Consider the following 27,694-nt stretch of genomic DNA (forward strand, 5'->3'; position numbering starts at 1 on the left):
TACACACTCATGGATAATTATTTTGACTTGGTTATGCAAATTATTTGACTTAAAGTATATTTTCGTTGATAACATAGGACACAATCACATCTCATTACTGCATGGTGCAGAGTAAAAAGAAAGAAGCTGGAGCTGGCAAAAACCCAAGCATTAGGACAGGACACGTATAGGCAACTCAACAAGCTGTAAACTCTGACTATGGGAGGACAGGTATAGGAAGGTAGCCAGATAAGAAAGTCATTTTAGTCAAACAATAGTTATGACTGTGATTTTCAAAAGTAGGAAGTGAAATTATAATCACGTAAGTGGTCCAGAGAAAAGGGGAGCTAGGTCAGGCTGATGTCAGAGGCCAGTCTGCAGTCAACAAAGACCCAGGATCCCAACCAAGTTCAGGGACAAGATTCTTGTCTGAGGGGCTTTGGGCTGTCAGAACAAGGGTGGATGGCAGGAAAAGTGTACCAGTATCCAGGGAAGGAGTCTGGAAACAACACACCTGGATTTTAAGAAATAAAGTAGAAACCTATGCCTGGGTAGTGGAACACACCGGAAAGAGGGAGATGCATCACAAGGATGACAGCATATGAATGAGCCAGGGCTGCCAGATTTAATGTCAGAATGGAACCGAGAGGGACCCTATGGGGACTTCCCAGGACAGACACCACCACCCCCACCCCACCCCCCACCATGTCCTCCACCTGCCTCTTGTTTGTAGAAAAGCTTTAGTTTCCCAGGCCTGCCCTGAGTCACAAAAGGCTGGCTCAAGAATTAATGACTGAAAGTATGTGGACATACAGTAACAACAAAAAACCCCAGCAGTTAGGCCAGGAGAACTGGTAACAATTTAAATGATAAATCGGTCATATAACGGTCACAAAATCTTTAGTTCCTCCCTAAAGGACAAAGATAAGTCTGATGCACATTCCTGAGTTGTTTTGCAGACACTAAAACCTTCACCAGATGGAAGAAGTTAACTGCATGATGACTATGAGCACATAGTCCTCAGACCAGCTGGAGCCTGAGGATTGATGACGTTAATCCCTGTGACACTGCCCTGTTACCTCACCATCAACCAATCAGAGAATTGTGCACAAGCTGATCATGCACCATGTGACTCTCTCCCTCACTTTGCCTTTAAGACCCCTTCCCTGAAACCCATCAGGGAGTTTAGGTCTTTTGAGCATGAGTTGCCTGGACTCCTTGCTTGGCACCTGCAATAAATGCTGCATTTCCTTCACCACAACCTGCTGTCAGTAGATTGGCTTTACTGTGCAGGTGAGCGGACTCAAGTTCATCTCAGTAACAGGAATAGTATTCATGAGACAACGTGGATGACACTGGAGACTGGGGTGGGGGTGGGGGTTCAGCATAGATGGGCCCCTAGGTGCTGGGTCTGAGAAGAGGTTTGGCTCAGGGCCTGTGATTGAATTCAGGGATCATGTTCACATAAAGTAAAATATGTGATGAACATAAAGTTTCCTCATCCATGTGGTTTCAACTGTGTTGTTTTATATGTATCTGTTGCTTAAGAAGACCAGTTTACAGAGACATTTTACATTTTTAAATAGGAGATCCTTTTTTATGCCATCTAAAAGATAATTTCAGCACTTTACGGCTCATTTGAGAAGAGGTTATTTATCACGTGGGGAGATATTAACAGAAGTGACTCTGAAGAGGAGTATCAGTTAGTATACGCTAGGTCATGCTAGCTACAGTAACAACTCCACATCTCAGTGGATTAACACAATAGTTTATTTCTTGTTCACACATGTAGTGATCCTTGGTGAAAGAGGCCTCCATTTCTAAATGTGCCTCTCTAATAACTGTGGCAGGGAGAAGGGACAAGAAAAATTGCTCACTGGGTCTTAAAGCTACCACCTGGAAAAAAGAGTCAGCAGTTCTCACATGCCATTGGCCGACTGAGTTATGTGTTCATGGATAACTTCAACATTAGTGGGGAAGTGCAATATTACCATGTGCCTAAAAGAGGAAAACAAGGATATTTGTAAAAAAGCTCTAAAAATAATCCAGTTAGCTTATGGAGATTTTAAAAAACATTTTCTTGTTCTCTTATGTTACCTTGATGATTAAACCTAGAGACCAGACTAGGGCTTTATTGAGATAATGTAATACTTATTATATGGTGTATTACATATGAAAGTTAATCATAGAGGTACTGCATCAGACTTCCATTCTGGTCATGATTGAAATGCATGTTCTTAAATGTTATTTGTGTCTGGAAATCTGTTCAAGACAAACATTAAGGAGAGCTTTAATAAAAATAGGATGTGTCACATTATTAAGTATTGTTTTGGGGTTTTTGGGTTTTTTTTTTTTTTTTTTTTTTTTTTTTTTTGTGGTACGCGGGCCTCTCACTGTTGTGGCCTCTCCCGTTGCGGAGCACAGGCTCCAGACGCGCAGGCTCAGCGGCCATAGCTCACGGGCCCAGCCGCTCCGCGGCATGTGGGATCCTCCCGGACCGGGGCACAAACCCGTGTCCCCTGCATCGGCAGGCGGACTCTCAACCACTGCGCCACCAGGGAAGCCCTAAGTATTGTTTTATTAAGATTATATTTAAAGATCAAAAGGCGTCATTATGCTGATGAAGCCAGATTGATGAAATATTAGATAACGTTGTGCTATTTGGAGGAAAAATGCCCTTTTGTGTTCCCCTCACGGTGGAACTTGTCGGTTGCCTTCCCAATAACCCCTGGTCCTTCCCTCGTCCCTGACAAAACCCTCATTTTCTTTTGATGTGTATGTGGAGAAGGGCAGTTTCTCAGTCTTCCTTCCAGCTAGGGCTGGTCATCTGATTAAGATTGGATCAATGGGCTACAAGCAGAAGTGCTATGTGGTATTTCTGGGAAGCTTCCCTAACAGAAAAAGGGCACACTCTTATCCTTCCTGCTGCCTATAAAGTGGACTTGATTGCTGGAGTTCTGGATACTTCAGCTGATCCTTGAGAAAATAAATAAAGGCTTGCCTGTTACATGAACCGGAGCCTGGAGGTGTTACACAGAAAGCAGTCAGGACCCTAGAAAGAAGGAGCCACAGCAATGCTTCTAATAAATCTGTTCAGAATTGTCAGAAAAGCAAACTTTTTAGTGAACTTGAGACTATTCTATCACAACTCAACATATGGATTTGGGGCTCAGTATTCAATCCATGTCAATGCTGAAATGACATACCAAGGAGCAGCCCTTTTCCTTGAGGAACTGTGTGGCTTTTGCCTTTGTCTCACCCTTGCCTTTGATCTGGGAGACAGTCTGTGTGTGTGTGTGTGTGTGTGTGTGTGTGTGTTAGTTTCTGCTTTATAACAAAGTGAATCAGTTATACACATACATCTGTTCCCATAGCCCTTCCCTCTTGCGTCTCCCTCCCTCCCACCCTCCAGGCGGTCACAAAGCACTGGGAGACAGTCTTTACAGAGGTGCACAGGAGTAAATCTGTGATCCTTTAAATTAATGGCTCTGAATTTTTCTTTGAGAGATAATCTGCCAAAGCCTGACTACTCTATTTTCTCCCCGACCCAACACTCAATGTCACTGCATCTTTATGTTTCTTTCCTCACAGGAAGACTTGAGAGAAGAACTAAGACAGTATAGTATTATAAATACAAATGGAAGAGACTATATGAGAAATAATGATCAATAAAGTTTGAGACTGTGGTAGACACACTTCTCAAGCGATACTTCATGCTGAATTGGGATTTATTTTGCATGAGTACTTCCAAAGTTTCCTTCCTTTCCTAAATTAAATTACAAATGCTTTCATACTTGTTGACTCTACTTTGTTTTTGATTTGAAAGGCATGACTTAAAAAGATATCTTTACTTGTAGTTTGAGATTCTATGGTTTCAATAATTCTGGAACTTTGGGTCTAACTAAAACCATTTCAGAACATTGCATGAAGAAAAATCATATTAAAATCTGGATACAGAATTTCCATATTATGTTCCAAATTATGAAGGTAGGCTCATTATTCTTGCTCTTCATTAAACAGATCCACTTTGAGTTACTTCTGCTCACAGATACCTACAGCATTTCTTTGAGATTTGACTCTAGTTTAATTATGTGATACTATAAATTATTTGCAATTAATGTGAAGAAATTGTTTCAAAGCCATTCAGGCAAAATCTGTGACCACAAAGCAACTTCTTGATCAAGAAGCAAGGGACTGAAAAAAAAATCCAGGAGAACTGTTTACCGAAGTTTTTTTGGCAATACTAGAATTTCACACTACAAAGAAATTAACATAAATGCCTACAATACTCCATTCCTATGATATCTATAATGTTGCCTTATAGCTCAATGTATCAACACTGCCAAATCCTTGCCTCTTGGAATGTTTTTCCAGCTAAAAGGATGACACTGATGCTGTCAAGCATTACACAGAGACAGTGGTATAAAATAAACTAACGACACAGTAGTAACGGTCATGTGCACTTCTATAATAGAAACCTGCATTATTTTGTTTCTGCCTGACTTTCTTCAACCTTTATAACATTGTTTTATTCTACTTCACTTTAAATAGCTATTTTATAGTTTAAAACAGATGAGACATACGAGGCAATCTAACTTTAAAAAATTCTTCTTCTCTATTGAGAAGTTAAAGTTCCTTTCTAAACTAAATACAGACTTCATAACATGGGTCAAATAAGCTTAAATACAGTCAATCCTCATTATCCACCAACTCCGTATTTGCAAATTCACCTCCTCACTAAAATTGATTTGTAACCTACAAATCAATACTCATGGCACTTCCACAATTGTTCGCAGGCATGTGCAGAATGGTGGAAAGTTCCAGTAGCTGGTCACACAAGTTCCCAGCTGAGGTCAAATAAGGTGATATTGGGCTTTTCTATTTCAGTTTTCCAGCATAGATAAGCAGAGGATGGAGACAGTAGGGGGTAGTACACAAGTACAGAAGTGCAAGCCGAGGGACTTCCCTGGCAGCTCAGTGGTTAAGAATCCACGTGACAATGCAGGGACACGGGTTCAATCCCTGGTCCAGGAAGATCCCACATGCTGCGGAGCAACTAAGCCCGTGCACTACAACTACTGAGACTGCACTCTAGAGCCTGAGAGCCATGACTACTGAAGCCCATGCGCTAGAGCCTGTGCTCTGCAGCAAGAGAAGCCACCGAAATAAGAAAGCCCGCGCACCGCAACGAAGAGTAGCCCCTGCTCACCGCAACGAAAGAAAAAGCCCGCGCGCAGCAATGAAGACCCAATGCAGCCAAAAATAAAACAAATAAATAATAAATAAATTTTAAAAAAAAAGAAGCACAAGCCACTCTAGCTCTGAGGTCAGGAGGACAGGGTTTAAAACCCTTCTCTTGTACCTGTTAGTGGGACTGCCTCAGGCAAGTCATTTAACACTTTTGAACTTCATTTTCTCTGTGTAAAGTAAAAAAAGTGGAATCTACCAGGATAGGTTGTTTTTAGGATTTACAATTATAATCTATGTGGTTATATATACTTCTCCTCGGAGTAATGGTGCAATATTCACTAATTGAGTGTTTATGGCAACTTTATAGAACATAACTACCATGAATAATGAGAATCCACTGCATTTAATAAAGTGCATATGTATTCAATTTTCATGCACATAAACCTAGAAATATATAAAGAGAATAAGTGTGAATAATATAAATTATATATATAATATAAATTAAATATTTCAAATAAATGAAAACTACTGTGTAATTATATAACAAGTTTACTTGAATGCTAATTTCTCAGAAATTTGCCTCAGATAATTATGAGCATAAAATATATAGACATTTACCCATCATTCATGTGGTCAACAAATTCTCCAACTTCAGTTAATTGGGATGGCAAAGAGATAAAAGTTGAGGATTCCACAAAAATGACACTAAAATAAATGAAAAAAGGATTATTTTGAATTCTACTGTAACAAATTTCAGATGACCACAAAACATTCTTCTTTTAAATTATTTTCCATCATACATAAACTATAATTAGAATCAGAATAAATTACAATTCAAAAAGTCCATGTGCTCTCATTCTGCAACTCAAAACATATGCTAGAAAGAAAAGATCTGGAATGGAAATAGGTAAAAAATGCTATTTTTATATGGAAAGTCAACACTGAATTCTCGTAACTAGGAAATTTAGAGCAAAAATGACCACCCAAATTATATTCCAGAAAGAAAGAGGAAATTACACACTGGCCTTAATACACTGTCAGAGCTATACACAATTAATAATTTCTAATCCTATTTCCAGAAAAGAGAAACGTTTCTTTCAGGAGTGGACATGAGATTTGGGTACCTAGTTAAATCAGTGCATTAATAATTATGCCATCATCTGGAATCACATAGAAATTCCGCCCTTCCTATATAATAATGCTCATTCCTTCAAGAAACAGTTTTGGAGACTCCATTATGTGTTAGGTGTGGGACTAGGTACTGGAAAGTACAAACATGAATATGTTATCCTCTCAGCCCCCCACAATGTAGAGAAATGATACTCTAGCAGCACGTGAAAGATATCATGAAGAGTCATGTCAGGAATGCCTAATCCCTCCTGCAGAGTTGAACAGAATCTGTATAATATTGTTAAGAACAGATTTATCCAAACTTGATTTGTTAAAGGAAACCTTTTTTATTATGTAACAGTTATTAATATCTCACAATACTAGCTTTACAATGAAAAACAGATCAGTAATAAAATTAATCAAATGTTTTAGTCTTAAAACACACACACATTCACAAACACACATATACGAACTAAACTGCAACACATTTATATATCCTAACATTTGAATGTTGACATCAGTTTTTGTCCTTTTGTTTTAACTTGATATTTCTGGTGCCTTCATATAAGGGTTGTAAGGAATTTTATAAATATTAAATAATAAAAAGTTTTAAACAGACAAAATTAACTGTAATAAAATGTAAACTATGAACAATGCAAGCTATGTATCAAACTAGCAGACTTGCTTATATCACTGTAAAGTTACAGTTAAGCAAATGTAGGAATAATTCCTCTCCAGAGAGCAATTTAAATGTAAAGTCATACACTAAATTCTCATTTAAATATCATAAAATTATGAGGCAAAAACCAAAATGTTTCCTTTTATTTCTATAAATCCATGGTGAATCATTGGGCAATTTATTTTGGTGATAATTTGTTCTGGCTAAAAAACAATCACACGGATAATATCACTTGACACACAAATAAAAAACTAAACCACTATAACAAATATTAGATTTTTCATATACTATACATGTACCATTTTGAGATAAAATGGCATCTGTATGCTTCTGTTTGAAAAGTCCCTGCTTAATTACAATGAACCTGCTTTCCTCAAAATAGACATATTAATTGTAAAATGAAATATAAACTGTCATTAAAATGGAAAAAGATCCTGTTTCATTACTGCAGTTTCTAAATCAGTGGTTCTCACACTTCAATGTGCATTACTATTATCTGGAGTGCTTGTTCAAAATGCAGATTCCCAAGCTTCTATTTGCATGAATTCTGACTTAGTCTGGCATGGGTTCCATTTAAAACAAGATCTCCAGGTGTTTTTAAAATAGCCTGTCTATGGATTAAACTCTGAGTAATCTTGACTTAGACCAGCACTGCTCCAACATTAATGCACAAACAAATACTCTGGAGATGTTAAACGCAGATTCTAACTCAATTGGATTGGAGTGGGCCTGAGAGTGTTTTTCTAATAAGCCCCCAGGTGATGTTGATTTTGCTGACTCAAGGATGACATTTTGAGAAGCACGAGTCTAATCTAAAACAAAAAAAACCCCAAATATTTTAAATAATAAAACCAGGCCACCAGAAAAAGAAAAGCAGGGAATGGTTTAGAATGACCATATATTCACTACTGTATAAAAGCAACAAAAACACTGCAAAAATTTGTCCAAATTAACTTTTTCAGAATTCTAGTTCACTAAAGAAAGGCCTGCAGCAATCTAAGTAGTGTTTATTCAAGAAAAGCTGCCAAACCTTGGCAAGAACAGTAGAGTTTGTGGCCTTGTAACTTTTATGTTGTAACTCTCCCTCCACCTTTCCATAGCACTATAGTAGCCTTGAAAACTAACAACCTTGCAACCAAGGTAGTTGTAAAAAATGCTCAGGCTTGCAGCCACAGGAGGGAACAGACTGAGACTGGAGCTCTTCAAAAAAGTCCCATCCCTGATCATTGTTCCTGTGTAACCCATCTCACAGTTCCCTAGAAGAGCTCAATATGCAAGGTGTTGTCTTTAATCAAACTGACTCAAAGAAAAACACCTATCCCCCAAGATGTTAGTTGAAAACAATCAGTAGCAATTATGCTACTGATAATTGAGGCTGCAACAGCAATTGGATCAAATAACAGCCTGACAAAACATAAAAGGAAGATCTGGGGACAAGATGCCCATAGGCAGAGTCGCCACAGCTTAGTAGAGACCCAAAATATGTCAAAGACCTTCAACCCCACTTATGGAGACAATTAGTAAAGAATATCAATAAAGAGATATTATACAAAAGAACTAATTATAAATTCTGGACTTAGAAAGTACAATACCTGAAATAAAAAAGCACTAGAAGGACTCAAATGCAGGTTTGAGGTGGCAAAAGGACCAGTACACTTGAAGATAGGTCAAGTAAAATGATTAATTCTAAAGACTGGAAAGAGAAAAGAATGAAGAAAAATTAACAGAGCCTCAGAGAACTGTGGGAAACCTTCAAACAGACAAACATAAGCCTAATCAGAATCCTGAAAAGAGAAAAAGAGGCAGACAGAAACTGTGAAGAAATAAATGAAAACTTCCCAAATTTGATGAAAAGTATTAATTTATACATCTAAGAAGTACAAAAAATTCTATGCAAGATAAACCCAAGGTGATCCATAGCTAGACAATAAGAGTTAAGTCATTGAAAGGCCCAGACACAGTAAGAAGCAGAACAAAATTGACTCAATACCTATGTTGCTCCTCAGTAAGATTAACAATAGAATTCCCATTTAAACCCTAAAGAACAGAATGCAATGGGATGATGTATATACAGTATGCTGAAAGAAGACTATCAATAAGGAATACTATATACAGCAAAACTATCCTTCAAAAATTAGGGAAAAATTAAGATATTACCAAACAAACAAAAAAATGAAAGAATTCATTGCTAACAGACCTACCCTACAAGAAATACTAGCAGAATTTCCTCAGGCTAAAGTAAAAGAACACTAGAAGTTAACTCTAAACCACATGATGAAATAAAAAGCATAGGGTAAAGGTAACTACATAGGTAAATACATAAAACAAATAGGCTATAAATGTACTTTATTTGCAATCCTTTTTGTTCACCTTTCTGATTTAAAATAAAACAGTGTAAGACAATAAATGTAAAACTGTTTTATGGGCTTATAACTTATAAAGATGTAATGGGTATAACAATAATAGCACTAACAAGAGACTAGGAAAAGGAGATACACTGAAGCAAAGTTTCTGAATTCTACTGAAATTAAACTGGTATCAATCTGAGCTAGATTATTTTAAATTAGGGTGCTAATTATAATCTTCAGGATAACTACTGAGAAAAAAAACTAAGAAAACATCCAGTAAAAGAAACAAAAATTTTAAAAGGCACACTAAAAGTAAATATTTAAAACAAAATCAAGCAGTAATAAAGAAACAGATGAACAAAGACACAGGACTTATAGAAAACAAGTATCAAAATGGCAGACATAAACCCTACTGTATCAGAGATTACATTAATTGTAAAGGGATTAACACTCTAATCAAAAGGCAGATATTGACAAAATGGAAAAAATAGCTTAGAAAAAAGACAAACATTGGTTCAAAGACACAAACAGACTGGGAACAAAAGAATTAAACAAACAAACAAACAAACAAAAAATACCATGCAAACAGTTAAAAAAAAAAAAAAAAGAGAACTGGAGTGGCTATACTAATAACAGACAAAATAGAACTTAAAGCAAACATTGTTCCAGCATGACAGCATGAGAGCTCCATGGACTACTTACCAGGGAAATGAGTTAAAATATAAAAATCAACTATATAAACTCTCTTGAAGTGATCTTGAGGGCATATAGCAAAAAAAAACCCACACACCTCTTCAGTAATATTTACTAAATTCAGTAAGAAAAGATGCAGTCTGTGGCATCTGAACCACGACCACTCTCTTCCTCCTCCTTCCTCACCCAATTACGACATAAACTCTACTCCAGACTAGTACAGCTAAGAATATAGGGCTCATTCCTCCCTAGCTCCCAGATAAAGAACTATCTTTCTGAGAGATGTGTGACATCCACATTTCTCATCCTGCCCCAAGTACATGTTGCTGAGGCTAAGTTCTGGGCAAATGCAGCTGAGAGGAGCCAAGGGGCTCCCTTCTGCCCAGCACCAAATCATGGACCACAGGCTCTACATGGATGTGAAACTGCCATTGCCCTACCTTATAAAGTGGTGGATCTATGCTGGAAGAAGCAAGCCAGGAAGACCTGAAGCTACTGTCCCCCATCCCACCTAGCACTCAGCTCCTAATGTGGGACTGATTCTCCAAGAAAAGTGTACCACTGTCCCCAGTTCCACCAAGAGAGCCGTGGCTCAGAGATTTTGCCTAGAGGGAGAAGCTGACCTTAAAGCATATAGTTCTTAATCTCTTCACAAAGGAACTGATTCCATTTTCAAAAACGTGAAGATCAAGGGTACCCTTAAAAATAGTTCAGTTGGAGCTTCCCTGGTGGCACAGTGGTTAAGAATCCACCTGCCAATGCAGGCGACACGGGTTTGAGCCCTGGTCCAGGAAGATCCCACATGCCACGGAGCAACTAAGCCCATGTGCCACAACTACTGAGCCTGCGCTCTAGAACCCATGCTCCACAACAACAGAAGACACCACAATGAGAAGCCCATGCACCACAACAAAAAGTAGCCCCTGCTCATCTCAACTAGAGAAAGCCTGCGTGCAGCAATGAAGACCCAATACAGCCAAAAAAAAAAAAAAATAGTGCAGTTGTAGTGAAAGGCAATTGGGAGGATCCCTGCTAGTTTGTTGGAGAAACCTGGGGCAAGAGACCACTGGGAGGAGCCCTCCTGGGGACAGAATAAATCTCAAACACTGACCTAATGAATTATTATTTCAAATGAGCTGGATTTGATTGAATTGGCCTGAGGAGCAATTTATGCCTTCCATAGAACTGTAATTAGGGGAATTTAATAGCTAGGTGTGGACAGAGACACAGAGAGTCAAAGAAAGCCCTGCCAAAACCACTGTTAACCCAGAGTGACTGTGAGCATACCCAAGGCTGTATCCCCTAGAAGCAACATTAGAAGGTTCACACTATGTATGTGGGGTTTTTTTTTGGTGGGGGGGATGGGGAGTAGACATCACTAAAATAAGCCAGCTACTCAGTAAACAAACAACCAAACAACATTAACAATCCTGTGGGAAGTGGGACCAGAACTCAATATATTTTCAAAAACGTCCAGTTTCCAACATAACAATTATGAAACAAGCAAAGAAACAATAAAAGAGGCATGCAAGAAAAACTGCCTGTTAGAGTGATCAGCTACCATATTTAACAGAACAGTAATTCAAAATAGCCATTGTAAATGTCTTCAAAAACGAAGGAAACTATGACTACAGAAGTAAAGGAAGGCATGATGACAATGTAACATCAAATAGAGAATATCAAAATAGAATGAAATTAATAAAGAACCAAATGGAAATTGTGGATTTGGAAACAACAATAACAGATATAAAAAAATCACTAGAGGGGCTCAAGAGATTTGAATTGGCAGGGAAAAAAGAATTAACAAACTTCAAGATTAATAGAGATTATGCAGTCTGAAAACAGAGAAAAAGAAAAATAAACAGACACATATATATGGTACACACTTAAATGGACCAACACATGTTTAATGAAATTAACAGAAAGAGAGGAGAAAGAGAAAGGAAAAGAAAAATCATTTGAAAAATGAGATGGGTGAACATAGCTGTGTCACACTCCCCAATTTCAAACAATACAAAGCTAGAGTAATTAAAACAGTATGGTATTTGCATAAAGACAGACACATAGATCAATGGAAAAGAATGGAGAGCCCAGAAATAAATCCACACTTATATGGTCAATTATTTACAACAAAGGAGCCAAGAATATACAATGCAGTACTGACAGTCTCTTCAGTAAGTGGTTCTGTGAAAACTGGTCAGCCACATGCAAAAGAATGAAACTAGATCACTATTTTACACCATACACAAAAATTAACTCAAAATAGATTAAAGACTTGAACATAAGACTTAAAAGCATAAAACTCCTAGAAGAAAACACAGGTTTATGTAAACTCCTTGATATAGGTCTTAGTGATATTTTGAATCTGACACCAAAAGGAAAAGCAACAAAAGCAAAAATAAACAAATGGGACTACATCAAACTGAAATAAAGCTTCTGCACAGTAAAGGAAATCATCAACAAAATATAAAGGTAACCTAATGAACTGGAGAAAATATTTGCAAATCAAATATCTGATAAGGGGCTAATATCCAAAATATAAAAAACCCAATATCTAACTCGCAAAAATCCAAACAATCTGATTAAAAAATGGGCAGAAGATCTGAATACACATTTTTCTAAAGAAGGCAGACAGATGGCCAACTGGCACATGAAAAAATCCTTAACATCATTAATCATGAGGGAAATGCAAACCCAAACCACAATGAGATATATCTTATACCTGTTAAAATGGCTATTATCAAAAAGACAAGAAGTAATAAGTGTTGGTGAGGTTGTGGAGAAAAAGGAACCTTTCTGCACTGTTGGTGGGAATGTAAATGGGTGCAGCCACTATGGAAAATAGTTTAGAGGGTCCTCAAACAATTAAAAATAGAACTAGCGTATGATCCAGCAATTCCACTTCTAGGTATTTATCTAAAGAAAACAAAAACACTAACTCTAAAAGATACATGCACTTCCATGTTCACTACAGCATTATTTACAATTGTTAAGATATGGAAACAACCTAAGTGTCCATTGACAGATGAATGGATAAAGAAATTGTGGTGTATATATACAATGAAATATTACTCAGCCATAACAAACAATGAAATATTGCCATTTGCAAAACCATGATGGATCTCAAGGTCATTAAGTAAAATAAGTCAGACAGAAGAAGACAATACAATATAATCTCTCTCTCATATGTAGAATCTTGAAAAAAACAGGCTCATAGATATGGAGAACAGACTGGTGGATGCCAGACCTGGGGGATGGGGTGCGTGGGATAAATGGGTGAAGGGGGTCAAAAGGTAAAAAGAAGAAAAATAAAGGGAAAAAATTAAACATTTATTTTACTTTTCTTATATGAACTGTACCACTGGATAACCAAAGAGATGAGAAGATGTTCTCTTTGTAAAAATATTCCAACTAATACATTTCATAAATGATAGAAATGGAATATCACCATTTTGTAACCACTCACAAATAATGGAGGTACCCACTGAGTATCAATGGCTACTAACATTCCAAAAAGAGACAAGATATTATATGCTTCCTAAAGAAAGAATGTCATTTCCTTTAATCATGCCAAAGCAACTGAACCTGAGTCTAATCATTCCTCTGTATTCAGCTGTGAATTTACAAAATATACAACTGAAAAAAGAACATGTGAACCTATACCATAAACATGAAATCAGCAAAATCCAGACATGGGAAACTGCAGCTCAATCAGCTCATGTTCTTCAACTGATGATTGTAAGGAAAAGAAAGAAATGGAGGAGGAACCTGTAAATCATTTAAAAGGCACATGATTTTTTTTTAATCAGCAAGAGTAAACTCCAGTGCCCAGAAATTCACACTTGTGTGTGTCACTTCCTTGATTACCATGAAAGTCAAGATAGCAGTTTATTCAAGAAAGAAAGAGGAGATTTGGGGATGGTTGACAAAGTCCTATTTCTTGACTCAGATACAAGAGTGTTTACCTTATAATAGTTTATTAAATGATACATTTGTTTTTCTGTGAAAGAGAGGAAGGAAGGGAGGGAGGGAGAGAGGGAAGGAAGGAAGGAAGGAGTGAGGTGGGTGAGAGCAAAGTGGGACTGGGCTATGGAAATCATTCCAGAAGGTAGCATGAATCTATAAGAACAATTAAAGAAAAACAAAAATGATAAATAAGAAGATTAATATAATGAAGACTATAAATATGTACTTTCTGTTATGAATTGAACTGTGCCCCCCCCGCAAACTTCGTATGTTGAAGCCTTAACCCCTAGTACCTCACAATGTGACTATAGTTGGAGATAGGGCCTTTAAAGGTGATTAAGTTAAAATGAGTCCATTAGGGTGGGCCCTAATTCATCCTGATTGGTGTTCTTGTAAGAGGAAACGTGGACATACAAAGAGACACCAGGCATGCACACACAGAGAGAAAAGACCATGTGAAGACACAGAAAGAAGGTGGCCATCTGTGAGCCAAAGAGAGAGGCCTCAGAAGAAACCTAATCTGCCAGCACCTTGATCTTGGACTTCTAGCCTCAAGAACTGTGAGAAATAAATTTCTGTTGTTTAAGCCACCCAGTCTTACGGTATTTTGTGCTGGCAGCCCTAGCAAATTGATATACTGTCCTTTTTTCTCTCTGTTTTCTTAAAATCATAAAAAATACACAAAATAAATAAAAAGAAATATTCATAAATATTATGTAATATTACTGATTATTGTAACATTATTGATATAATACATATGACCAAAAGAAACACAAAATAGGGGGAAGGGAATAGAGCTATATAAGAGTAACACTTTGTGAATCTCAGTGGAATTAAGTTACTATTTACATGAGGTATCTAAAATAGTCAAACTCAAAAAGCAGAGAGTAGAGTGGTGGTTGTTAGGGGCTGGGAAGAGGATGAAATGGGAGTTGTTGTATCAAGTTTCAGTTATGCAAGATGAATAAGTACTATAGATGTTCTATGCAACATAGTGCCTATAAATAACAATATGGTATTGTGCACTAAAACATTTGTTAAGAGGGCAATTCTCATGTTAAGAATTCTTACCACAAAAAAGGAAAAAAAAAAAGAGAGAGAAAAGGAACACAGGGAAACTTTTGGAAGTGATGGATATGTTTATTGCCTTCATTGTCGTGATAGTATCATGGTACATGCATATGTCCAAGCTCATCAAATTGTATACCTTAAAAGTATAGGGTTTTTTTGCATATCAAATATACCTCAAAATAAGACTTTTTTTTAAAAAAAGATAAACAATAGAAAATATCAAGGAAACTAGAAGAAGGGTCTTTCAAAAGATCAATAAAATTAACAAATCTTTACCTAGATTGATCAAGAATAAAGGAGAGAAAAATCAAAGTAAGGGATGGAAGAAGGGGCATCACTACTGCCTTTACAGGGGGAAAAAAAAGGATTATAAGGGAATACTGTGAAAACTTCCATGCTAACAACTTAGATAATTTAGAGGAAATGTATAAATTCCTACAATGGCACAAACTACCAAACTGATTCAAGAAGAAATGGAAAATCTGAGTATGCCATAACGAGATGAAATTAGTAATAAAATAAAGTTTCCACAAAGCAAAGCTCAGACCCAGATGGCTTCAATTCTACCAAACATTAGAAGAATTAATACCAATCCTTCACAAACTCTCCCCAAAAATAGAATGGAAAGGACCATTTCCCAAATCTTTCTCTGAGGGTAGTACTGATGATATAAAAAGCAGATAAAGACATCACAAGAAAAGAAAATTACACTAGTAAATCCTTTGGTTATAAATGCAAACTTTTCAACAAAATACTACTAAACCAAATCTTACAACACATAAAAAAAGAATTATACAGCATAAAATAGTTGCATCCTGCTAAAGAGGAATTTGAGAACTACTGATCTGGTACACAGAGGTGTGGGAGCTAATCCTGTTTCTGTTAAATCTAGACTGGATAGCGGATTAAGAAGTGCAAACTACCATGTATAAAATAAATAAGCTACAAGGATATATTGTACAGCAAAGAGAATAGAACCAATATTTTATAATAACTATAAATGGAGCATTACCTTTAAAAATTGTGAATCACTGTACTGTATACCAGAATATATAATACTGCATATCAACCACAGCTCAATAATTTTTTTTTTTAATCTAGACTGGGTCACCTTATTTGTTAAAAAGAATATCAAATTTTGACAAAGTAGAATCAAATCTGATCACTGTGCTGCATATAAATTTTTTGAAAATATATGAAATTTAAAATTTTACTTTAAAGTACATTTAATATGAGATTGTTAATAATAAGCAAATTCTGATCATTTTTTGTAAGTGTAATATGAAAGACTAGGTCACTTATTGTTATATTGTTTATAACATTAAAATAGTCTCTATATGAATTATTTGGCTTTAAATTTCCTTACTCATTCTCTTTTATTATATTTTATCTTTAAAAGTAATATATGTTTATGGTAAATTACTGATTTTACAAATTTTATGATTGGCCTTAAATTTCTGAGTTCATATGCCCACTGCCTAAGTTTGAGGGCCACATTCAAATAAGAGAGGAAGGAGTCAAAAGTCCCCAATTAACAATCTTGTCCTCTACCAAATCATGCATTCCTCACAAGAAGTAACAATTTTAATTCAATCTGAGATAAACCATAAAATAACAATAAAATATTATAATTTTTTGAGAAACATACAATTATAATATTCTACCAATTCCAGGAACTTTGAGATTTACTTTCAGTTCTACAACTAGAATAAGTCTAAACATGTTCGATCCTGATTTCCTCCGAAGAACTGCAGTCATTTGGTTTATTTAAGGGCATATTTTAATACTGGATTAATGCCACATATTCTGGTATTTTTTATTCCTTACATTCTGATATAACACTTTAATAAAATTAAGGTAAATAAAATTCTCCCTCACTGAACATGGGAACCATAAATTCACCAGCTGTTTTAAAAAAAGAATTTTTGTTTTGTCAACAATAAATGACATTGTTAATAAGAAATTACCAAAAGCCTAGACATATAGTGATTTAAAAACTGGAAATTATCAACTACTAAAATAATAAGCATACATACAACTTCTAGTCTCAACACAAGTACTGCTGTAAGGAGCTGATTTTTAAAGCTGGTGGAAACAGAGTTCATAATTTAATCGATACATAAGGTAAATTTATATGTAAATTTATAGAAAGATATTTTTCTACTTGTGACCTTAAATAATACTTAAGCAATTTATTGTCTTTTAATTTCAAATATATGCTGTTGTTATTGTTGCTAAATCTCAAGATGCACAAATGCACGTTTAATGTGCAGTTTTAATTAATCATGATGCTTTAGGTAAAAATAAATTTTCCGCTTGAATCAACATTTCACTTTTGGAAATTAACAGATAGGATAAAATTAGAAGTTAAAAAGTCTATTAATTATAAATTTTAAAAAATGAAAGAACTGTAAATCTCAATAAACAGAAAGCTTAGAGACAAAATTCATAAATTTGATATGATCAGCCTTAGCTTTGTAGAGATCAAATAGCATTTCAAGGAAAACTGATTTACCTTCATTATTTGTTCTATTTTACCTGATGATGCTTATAAATTTATAGCAATGTAAATATATAAAATTTCTCCTCAAAACAGTTCATGTTGAAGAAAATTACATACTTCTCTTAAGATTCAATATGGCTAATTGCAATGAATTTATGTCACAACAATAACTTACCTGAAGTCCCCAGCAGCGTGGAAGGGATTTTTAACATTCACAGTGATTTCTTTCCATTTATAACATGGAGATTTGCATTTTATAGTTGCCTAAGGTAAAAAAAATAAATAAAACATACAATATGATAATAACAAAAAATAATATCCTTAATTATAAAAAACAAACTTGGGCTTCCCTGGTGGCGCAGTGGTTGAGAGTCCGCCTGCCAATGCAGGGGACACGGGTTCGTGTCTGGTCTGGGAAGATCCCACATGCCGCGGAGCGGCTGGGCCCGTGAGCCATGGCTGCTGAGTCTGCACATCCGGAGCCTATGCTCCACAACAGGAGAGGCCACAACAGTGAGCGGCCTGCGTACCGCAAAAAAAAAAAAATGAATGACCATAAGCTAAATAACATGCACTTAGTAAATAAATTTATGGAACTATACTTAAGTTTTATGAAACATTTTAAAATAGAGTATCCTTTTTATGAAGCCAACAGCTGGTTTTAGGACCATCAAGATTTGAGCTTCTCCTGAGTATAGATATTTCTTTTATAAATTTTGTAGTCATATTTAAGCATGGAAATGACCAGTATTCCTTCCTGAGCATGTTACAAATTTCAGAATCAAGTGGGTTGTCTTTTTCAGGTAAGTGCCTTCTGTCTCCAGATGCGTATCATAATTATGGACTTTATCTTAATTTTCTTATCTTTTATTTTCTTTTTGTTCCAATTGCCTCCCCCTCATTTTAAAAAAGTCTCCTTGATATTACATGTACCTCATAAACTACTTCAACATGGCTTTTGGATGGGATGGAAAATAAATATATGACACATCAATGTCAGTGCCCAGATGGCTCAATGAGAATAATGAGGAAAAAAAGAAACAGAATGGTTTTCTAAAAGTATACTTTCACTTCTATGACAGTCAATCTATGATTAGAGCTAAATTTAGTCATCAAGTTAGATGCAGAAATGTTTGTTTATATGCTGGTATAGCTGTTTAATCTTTTCTATATAAATGATATCTCAGGGAATTTAAATCCACAACTGGCAGAAAGAGCCATTATTAATCATGATTCAGACAGAATCTAAGACAGGATATGGTGCACATAGATAATTATATAATATCTGATAATGATAAACCTACAGATTTTTTAAAGAAAATAAAATATTTTCTGAACCCTATGTGTAAAAACCAAAGTCTTTTAAATTATTTAGTCTAAAAAGATATTTTTATATCACCGAGACCAAGATAAACAAACATACCGACTGATCTCAAAGAAAATAAAAATAATACAGGTCATAGATGAGAACGTAAAAGTCAGAATGTAAAAACCAGAGATGCTTATTAAGATATTATAACTCCAGTTTAAGAACAGGACGCTATGAAATAGAGATACTCAATGCAAAACAAAGTATTCTTATAAATATATATAGGAGATCACCTATCTATCTATCTATCTATCTCCTAAAGGAAACAGTTGGAAAAGAAGGCTTGTTGATAAAGAGAGAAAAAAGCAATGAGCTGAAAAAGATGAGTGATAAGATAGGATATACAGAGGATCCAATTAACAGGTAGTATCCAACAACTAAAGGTTGGAAAATGAGCACAATGAAAATGGAGGGGAGAGAATGATGAAAGAAATTATTTAAGAGAATTTTCCAGAGCTTATGAAAAACAAGTTCATAATTAAAAGACTCACTGTGCACCCAGATAGTGAATTTAAAAAGTCCCTCCTTGATGCATTCTGGAACAATATCACAACACAATGGAAGATCCTAAAAATGTCCAGAGGTGTGGGAAAACAGAATTACAGTAGACTTTCCCATCACAAATACTGAATACCATGAGGAAGTGGAACAATTATCTCAAGAGTTACGAGGAAAAACCTTTTCATCTTGGAAAAATATACCAAGCAAAATATAAATCAAGTGTAAGGGTAGCCAAAAGACATGCTTAAAAATAAACATTTTAGGAAATTTACCTCTCCCATACTTTTTATTAGAAGGTTTCATAAAGGAAGTTTTTTAGTAAATAAGTGAGTACATTAAGAAAGAGAAGGATATTAGTTTCTATCCAAAGAGAAATATAGAGTGCCCAATACTAAGCTCTTCAGTAGGTCTGGAAAGCATTCAGTCCAAATAAGAATGAAAGGTAAAGTGCTCTAGAATGTGGTATACTTGAAGGAAGGATTTTACGCACTTCTTTAGAATTTATTTTCTCAGCTTAAAAAAATAATCAAAAGATGCTTTGTACACTGATTGCAAAAGAAATATTTACAAAACACATTTTTACTCTCAGAACAGTAATGAACAGAGGATAAAACTAGTGATGTTTGGTGAGAGGGTGATCCATCTAGAGTAATAAGTAAGCAAGACCATCAAATATTATAGCTATATATCAAGACATTATTTCTGAAGTTGACATAATAAAAATACTGGCAAAGATATATAGATTATTTATATTTGTGGAGGTAACCATTGGAAGAACTAAAATTAGACATAGTTGAAAGAGTTAAAAGTAGGCACTCAAGAAGTGGATCTCTAGAGATGGGAATATGAGGGGAGAAGGATTTCCTTTGCATGTTAAACTCTTCTGTATCTGAGTTGTTAAAGCAGATGTAAATTAAATTTTGATAAAAAAAAAGATAAGGAAGTTGAAAACAAGAATATATGTACATGTACAATATGGTCAAAATATGAATACATATATTCATGATTACATGTATAAGTGTACATGGATATATGGTCAGTTAACATTCACTTGGCATGTGTTAAAAACCTCAAGAAGCTAATATTCATAAATATGTCTGTATTGATGCAGACCATTAAAGGTACAATGGTGAATAAAAAGAAAAAAGCACTGCTGAGCAATTAATGGGAATTCCGTTCACCCAAGTGAAATATTCTCACAAACCAGCTCCCAGAGAAACAAAAATGATATAATTATATGTCATGGATCTTCAGGATTTCTTACAAATAGTCAAAGTCACATTTCACTGAATGCCAAGGGCTTTGTATGAATATGATATACACAAACACACACACACACAGTATTGCAGGTGTTAGTTTAATAAGAGTACTAACTCTGGATTTACATTGGCTGGTTTTGAATCTCTATTTCACCATTTAATAGCAGGGAAAATTGGGCAAATGATTTAATGTCTCTGTGCCCAATGTCTTCTTTTGTAAAACGAGGACACTAGTATGGTCGCAAGAATGATTAAATATGAAAAGGTACATAAAAGTGTATGCTGTATAGATTTCATACATAACAAATGTTTAACATATATTGTTTTAATATTTACATATATAATGCATTTACTTTGTAAACATCTAATTATGCATATGCTATAATAAACACATACTTGTTCATATAAAAAGACTGGAAAGAAATGAATAAATTAAATGTGTTTATCTGATGGAATTCTAGACAATTTTTGTTTTCCTCTTTATACTTTTCTGTTAAGTGCAAATTTTCAACAATGCAGGTATACAGGTTTTACATTTATAATAGAAACTATAAATTTAATTGTTAATTTAACTAACAAGAAAAATGGTCTTAAGCTAAGACATCAGAAGTTTAGTGTGGTTGTTAGGAAGAATTTCCACATCATGAGAACTTTGAAATACTGGAAGAGGCTATCAGGTTTATGAGTGAACAAAGGGTCGGGGGGACTTTAATCCTTTTCACTTGTATCATCCTATTTGAAGGGCAGAGAAGAGATCATTTATCAAAGTCCTGAGGGAAGACAAATGGTACTGTGACAATGTCCAAATGAATTTGTATTACCAAAGTTGTGTTTTATAACAGACATATAAGAAATATAACTTGGAAAACGAATGGGCTGTTTTTACAAAGAGTTTTATTCTGGGATTTGATTTATAATATAGATAGAGGTGAGTGGAGAATTGTTTTTGTTATATTTAATTCAATCTGGACATAGTCTCAACCATGAATATTCAGATTTTATAAATTATATACTCCTTTAGCATGGAGCAGCAACTGAAGAAAATGAACAGAGGCTAATGACACAAGTCAAATGTACTACTGCAACTGGGTTTCTTCGTATTTTAAATACAATTAAAGCTGGCTCCCATTTCCAGTTATTTCTGTGTTTGATATATTAGAAGTAATAAAGACTACATGTGAAAAGTAATTCAGGTTAAGGTATAGTTCAAAAACCAAAAAGATAATTAGCAGTTATAGTCTGTTGCTTTGCACAAGGAAAAAATAATTGAATACAAAGACAATGACTAAAATTTAACACTGGTTAAAGTCCATTACTGGTTATCAAATCTGTCAACTCCTGTGGTACTGACACAGCTATTCTCATATCATCGTTGTAATATGTAATAAGAGTATTTGCCATCATTAACACATTAATATATGAAGTAGGATTTGTTGATCTAGGAAGAATTATATATTATGCTCGTATTTAATTTCTCAAGACTATTCCCTGAGGGTTTCATTTGTTCCTTATTTTTGAGAATGGTTAGTAATTGAAACATTAAACAAGTATCATGTGAACAGAATCAAATAAAAATGAGACTATATAGAATACCATCACAATTTGGGAGTGTACATGTATGTATATATCCATACATAAATATACAATGATAATGAAGTGATAGAGAAAAATAGAAACATTGGGGGTATCTTTGAGGTAGGATTTTTAGCCTTTACTTTTATTTTTCTTCATTCTTTCATAGTTTCTAAATTTTTACAATGAGCATGAAGTGCATTTATAATCAGAAACAACTAAATATTATATATATATATATATTTAGCACACACTGGTTCCAGTTTCCTGGACTGGGACTGTAGTACATAAAGAACTTAGAGGCTATTCTCTATGGACCATATGCATGCAAAATAAATTAAAATTAAATGCATATATAAAAAGCAAATGCTTTATATTGTTAGAACTGTTTTAACAAAATTGGTGAGAAATCTCAGTAACATATGAATAACTTATCTATATCAGCAGTGGCGATCTTTTCATTACACATATATATCTGTTAAAAACAAATCCAGGGACTTCCCTGGTGGCACAGTGGTTAAGAATCCACCTGCCAATGCAGGAGACACCAGTTCGAGCCCTGGTCTGGGAAGATTCCACATGCCGAGGAACAACTAAGCCCGTGTGCCACAACTAATGAGCCTGCACTCTAGAGCCTGCGAGCCACAACTACTGAGCCTGGGAGCCACAACTACTGAAGCCCACGTGCCTAGAGCCCATGATCCACAACAAGAGAAGCCACCGCAATAAGAAGCCTGTGCACCGCAATGAAGAGTAGCCACCGCTCTCCGCAACTAAAGAAAGCTCTCGAGCAGCAATGAAGACCCAACTCAGCCAAAATTAAATAAATAAATAAAATAAATAAATTTATTTAAAAAAAAAACAAATCCAGCTCACTCTTTTGTAATCATTACACACATTAAATCTCTAGGGTTGATATGCTCAGTGAAGCAAAATTAAAAGAAAAAAAACACTTACTTTGGAGAAACTGTCACAACCTTCCCTTGGGAGAGGGAGAAGTCAGTGGCATCTCTTCCGATAATTGTAACATTATACACTAAGTTTTTCAAGCTTGAATTTTTCAGTAGAATCTATGTTGAAGAAGAGTATAAATGAGATCCTGAATTTTAAAAATATACAACTTAACATTTCTTATTTTTATCAAAGAGTTAAATATTTTAATCATGAAAATACTTACTCCTAGTGTAGTAACTGGAAGAAAGCAGAATTTGTGTTCAAAGATAGTGTGTGTGTGTATTATTGATTTTTTTCCAGAAGTGGGCAGGGAGAAAGAGCTATCAGTCAAGGAAATGACAGATGTAAGAACACCTGATCATTCAAGATTTGAAATCCAAAGTTAGCAACTTGGATTTTAATTGTACTGCAAAGGGAAATCTTTAAAGAATTTGAAACAGAGAACTTATATAATCCAATTTACAAGAAGGTTACTCTGGCTGCTCAGTGTAGAAAGCATTATAAGGAGTGTAGGTTTAGTATCAGAGGTCCAGGCTGAAAACAATGGTGGCCTCATTTAGAAGTGGTAGTAGAGCTAAGGGTTGGCTGTCCTTTCCTTCCTGATGCCAAGATATGGAGAATATTCGAGAATGAGTTACTTCATTTTTGGAGAGCATTTCATGAAAAATGTGAGTATATAAGTGTTTATGCAGAATATAATGGGGATTAAAAAATATACACATTAGAACGACACAGAGTTATCATGGAAAGTACTGACCCAGAGGATGGAGAAGACCTGAGGGAAGTGAATGGTTGGCCAAATTAGAGTAAGGAAAAGGTGACAGCACTTAGGCAGTCCAGGAACTATAGTCATAGATAGAATATGGTGGACATCTGTTGAAAGATAAATTAACTACTTTTATATTTCAATAAGAACTTTGGTAACCACCAAGACAAGTATGTTGTTGCCGAAGAGTTTCTACCCTTTGTTTACCCTCAAATTTGGGGCTCTCATGTTGCTTACCTGTTTACAGATCTCAGTAACAATCGAGGCAAGACTCCTCTAGTGTCTTATTTTTTATGTATGTATGTGTGCATTTAAAGTATTAATTAACAGATCTAGTGATCTTAAGTCACAGAGAGCTAATTTCCATTTTCTGGAAGGAAATGTTGAAAATAATAGTAGATGTACTATGAACTGTTACTGGTTTATACCTGGAACTTCCATAACCAGCCCTGAGATCTGAAGAAAGCTACTCATTCTCATTATGTCATACACATACACACACACACAAATAAATTTATATAAAAATAAATAAACAAATAAATGATGCAAAGGCATAGGGCCCATCTGTGGTCAGATTATTCCACCCAACTCCAGGATTTCATGTAGGGGTCATGTGAGTGGTAGATGGGGAGAAGGGAAAGCTGTTCAAGGAAAGAAAGCAAGTTTTGGAACCTCAATTCTCCTTTTGCAGTGACAGCCATTCTTTAACTATTGTGCTCCTGTGTAAATTTTGTTTCAAAAAGTAAAAAAAAAAAAAAAAAAAAAAGATAGTTCTATTGCTTTTAAAAGTATCTCAGAAAATCACTGCACTCTACATTTTTTCACTGATCATTATATTGTTTAATGGTCCCAGTATTCTATTTGTGACACATAGCTACAAAAATACTTTTTCAATTACAGTAGCCATTTCTTGAGATTTTTCTTTATACTGGAAGGTTGAAAGGGCTGATAGGAATGACATTCTACTACTTAGGCACTGCCATTTACGGTGTTGATGCATACGGGCAAACTATGCCACAGATTCTTAGCAATTTCCAAATCAGTGATTTTCTTGAATGAAATTTAAAATCAAAGCATGTTGTAACTGATATTTTATTTTTCATTTCTATTTAATTTTTATTGTTTCCTTCAAAAGCTGTTTATTATATTTGTGAAAAATAAAAGCTCTACATAGAATCGCATCTATAATCTTAAAGTGTGAACATTATTCTTAGTAAAAAGTGTGGAAAGAAATCATGTTTCCATTTTAATATGCTTTAATCTGATTTTTTTTTTTTTTCTTTTTGCTGTATGCGGGCCTCTCACTGTTGTGGCCTCTCCCGTTGCGGAGCACAGGCTCCGGATGCGCAGGCCCAGCGGCCATAGCTCACTGGCCCAGCCGCTCCGTGGCATATGGGATCCTCCCAGACCGGGGCACGAACCCGTATCCCCTGCATCGGCAGGCGGACTCTTAACCACTGCGCCACCAGGGAGGCCCTTTAATCTGATTTTTAACATCACAAATAAAATTTATGTTTAAAAATTAGCTTGTGTTATTAACTTTTTCAAAATAATGATCAAACGGCATAAAGAAATTCAAACATGTGTACAGAATTAGAAAACTAGTAATAATACTTAAGTGAAATAAATCACTGCTTAAATCTAATTCAGACCTCTCCTATCTTCTGCAGGCTTAAGCAAAGCATTTCTAACTCTTCAGAAATTTGATTCTGAAGTCAAAAGTCCTCTTCATTGTAATTACAGCTCTAGGCCAGTTAGTACCCAAGGCCCTTAATTATCATTGCACGTAGTGAATTACGGTACAAAATACTGTTGAAAAAGTTCTCTGAAGAGTTTTGTTATCTCTTTTTCCAACAAAAAAAGGGAAAGGAATAAAATTTTTAAAAAGGGATCATATCTCAATGTTTGCTAACAGAAAATCAGGAGTGGCTTTCCTTTCCCTAAATTGAGCCCTTTACACTTTGAGACAAGGACCTGAGTTTTTCCTGATTTTTAACTGAATTCTTATTAACCATCACTCATACAGTCACAGAGCCTGCACAGTTATTTTCTCAAAAAGGTTACATCTACAAAACACCAGGATGTATCTTTTGAAGACCAAATATGGACATGTTTTGCATCAAAAGTATCAAATTACCACCTCCCCAGCTTAACATGAGGAATACATAAAACAGCCTGAGGACAAGGAATAAAAATGATCTGACCAAAGAGGTAAATTAACTTCTGTACATAGTAAGATTCTAACAGCCCAGACTGTCCTGAGAAAGAAGGAGAGAACTATAAATCTGGTTGAAGATTTTATGAAAACTAGTAGAAGGAAGAGTCTTAAACAAATATAAGAAATCAAACTGTATGCTCAACATATTTCACAAGTATTCATATGAAACATATTGTTTGAAAACCAAAGTGATGTTGATGATCCCTGACAAGATATTTCTCAATCAAAGAAAACATGGACTTATTTATATAGTTTTGTCATGGTCAAAGGACTGAAAATTTCATTTTTAATTTTTCCTGCATATTAAAAAATTCACTGTTATACATTTAGCAGCTCCAGCATATATAAAAACCCTTAGTGGGAATTAATAGTGGCCCTGGTCAGGAGTGCTTTCATTACTACTTCCCTTTCCATATCCTCATTTGAACAAAATCCATCTGGATGTGTAAAGTTCCCTAAAGGAAAGCCAAGCATACTCTGATCACAAGTTTCTACTTACTGCATCAGTCTTCTTGTACATGAAATGGATCTCAAGTTTCCTGAATGATTTGCCCTTCAAAGTGCTTAACTTTCATTTTCCGTCTCCCCACCCCATTCCTCAAATGAATGAAAGAGTCATCATTTCATTGCAGGTAGTGACTACTATTAAGGAAAAATTCTCCATTTCACTCTGCTATACCTTTAGTTTAGAAGGAAAAACATTTAAGGCTTATTTTATCATACTGATACTTTTGTTAATTTTGGGTTGAGAAAGAAATATCTAAAACCCACTTAAATGTTTAACTCCACGTATATTTTGGCCCCAAAGATATCCTTACCTCTCTCAACACAGTGTCATGAAGAGTACAACGAAAGGGCACCACCTTCTTGGGGAGATATGCAGGAAGTCTTTCATACATGCAGACACAAAACATGAGCATCAGGATTGGATTGGGATCACAGATGTCAGTAGCCTAGTTTCAAAGAAGAGAATTATAAATTACAGGAAATACAGATAAAATATATAAAAAGAGCTAAAGCACAGTACATCGATTGTTGAATTACTTAAAACATCTTAAAATGTTATTGACAATGATGCTGAAATGTTGCTACGAGCAAACAAAATACTGCTGTGAATCAGAACAGCTTCACCTATGTGTTAAAAGATAAATTAGATGTATTCTAAATATAACAATGACCTCACAGCCTCAAAGATGTCATAAAGCTAGTCAGAAGTCAGATAAAATACTGTGCACTAGAAATACTGACTAATGTGATTAAGATACCATCCCTGACTTAAAGTATATAATATGGTAAAAGGTAATAGTAGACAAACTACTAAGGTAAAAGATGGCAAGAGGTTTTCAAGCAAAAGCCCAAAGGAGGAGGTAGCAGATGGGACGGCCTTGAAGAATGCTTGGATTTTAAATAAGTTGGTGTTTGGAGTGAGAAAAAGGTATATTCTATCAGAAAGGTAAAGAACTCTAGGACAAGGATATAAGAAGTATAGTGTTCATTCGGGAAAGAAAAAGTACAA

The 27,694-nt window shown here is 35.2% G+C and overlaps 1 protein-coding gene across 1 annotated transcript in view; it reads right to left on the reverse strand.

The window, feature by feature from the left end:
• The window catches only part of CFAP47 (cilia and flagella associated protein 47), a 299,411-nt gene that overhangs the window by 167,273 nt on the left and 104,444 nt on the right, over window positions 1-27,694 (reverse strand). Inside the window, 6 exon segments of the mRNA XM_060086541.1 lie at window positions 1,903-1,977; window positions 5,788-5,874; window positions 17,715-17,803; window positions 22,016-22,106; window positions 23,198-23,310; window positions 26,997-27,131. Of these exon segments, the coding sequence (XP_059942524.1) occupies window positions 1,903-1,977; window positions 5,788-5,874; window positions 17,715-17,803; window positions 22,016-22,106; window positions 23,198-23,310; window positions 26,997-27,131 (590 nt within the window).

The sequence above is a fragment of the Mesoplodon densirostris genome, chromosome X (genome assembly GCF_025265405.1).
Source record: "Mesoplodon densirostris isolate mMesDen1 chromosome X, mMesDen1 primary haplotype, whole genome shotgun sequence".
Lineage (NCBI taxonomy): Eukaryota > Metazoa > Chordata > Mammalia > Artiodactyla > Ziphiidae > Mesoplodon > Mesoplodon densirostris.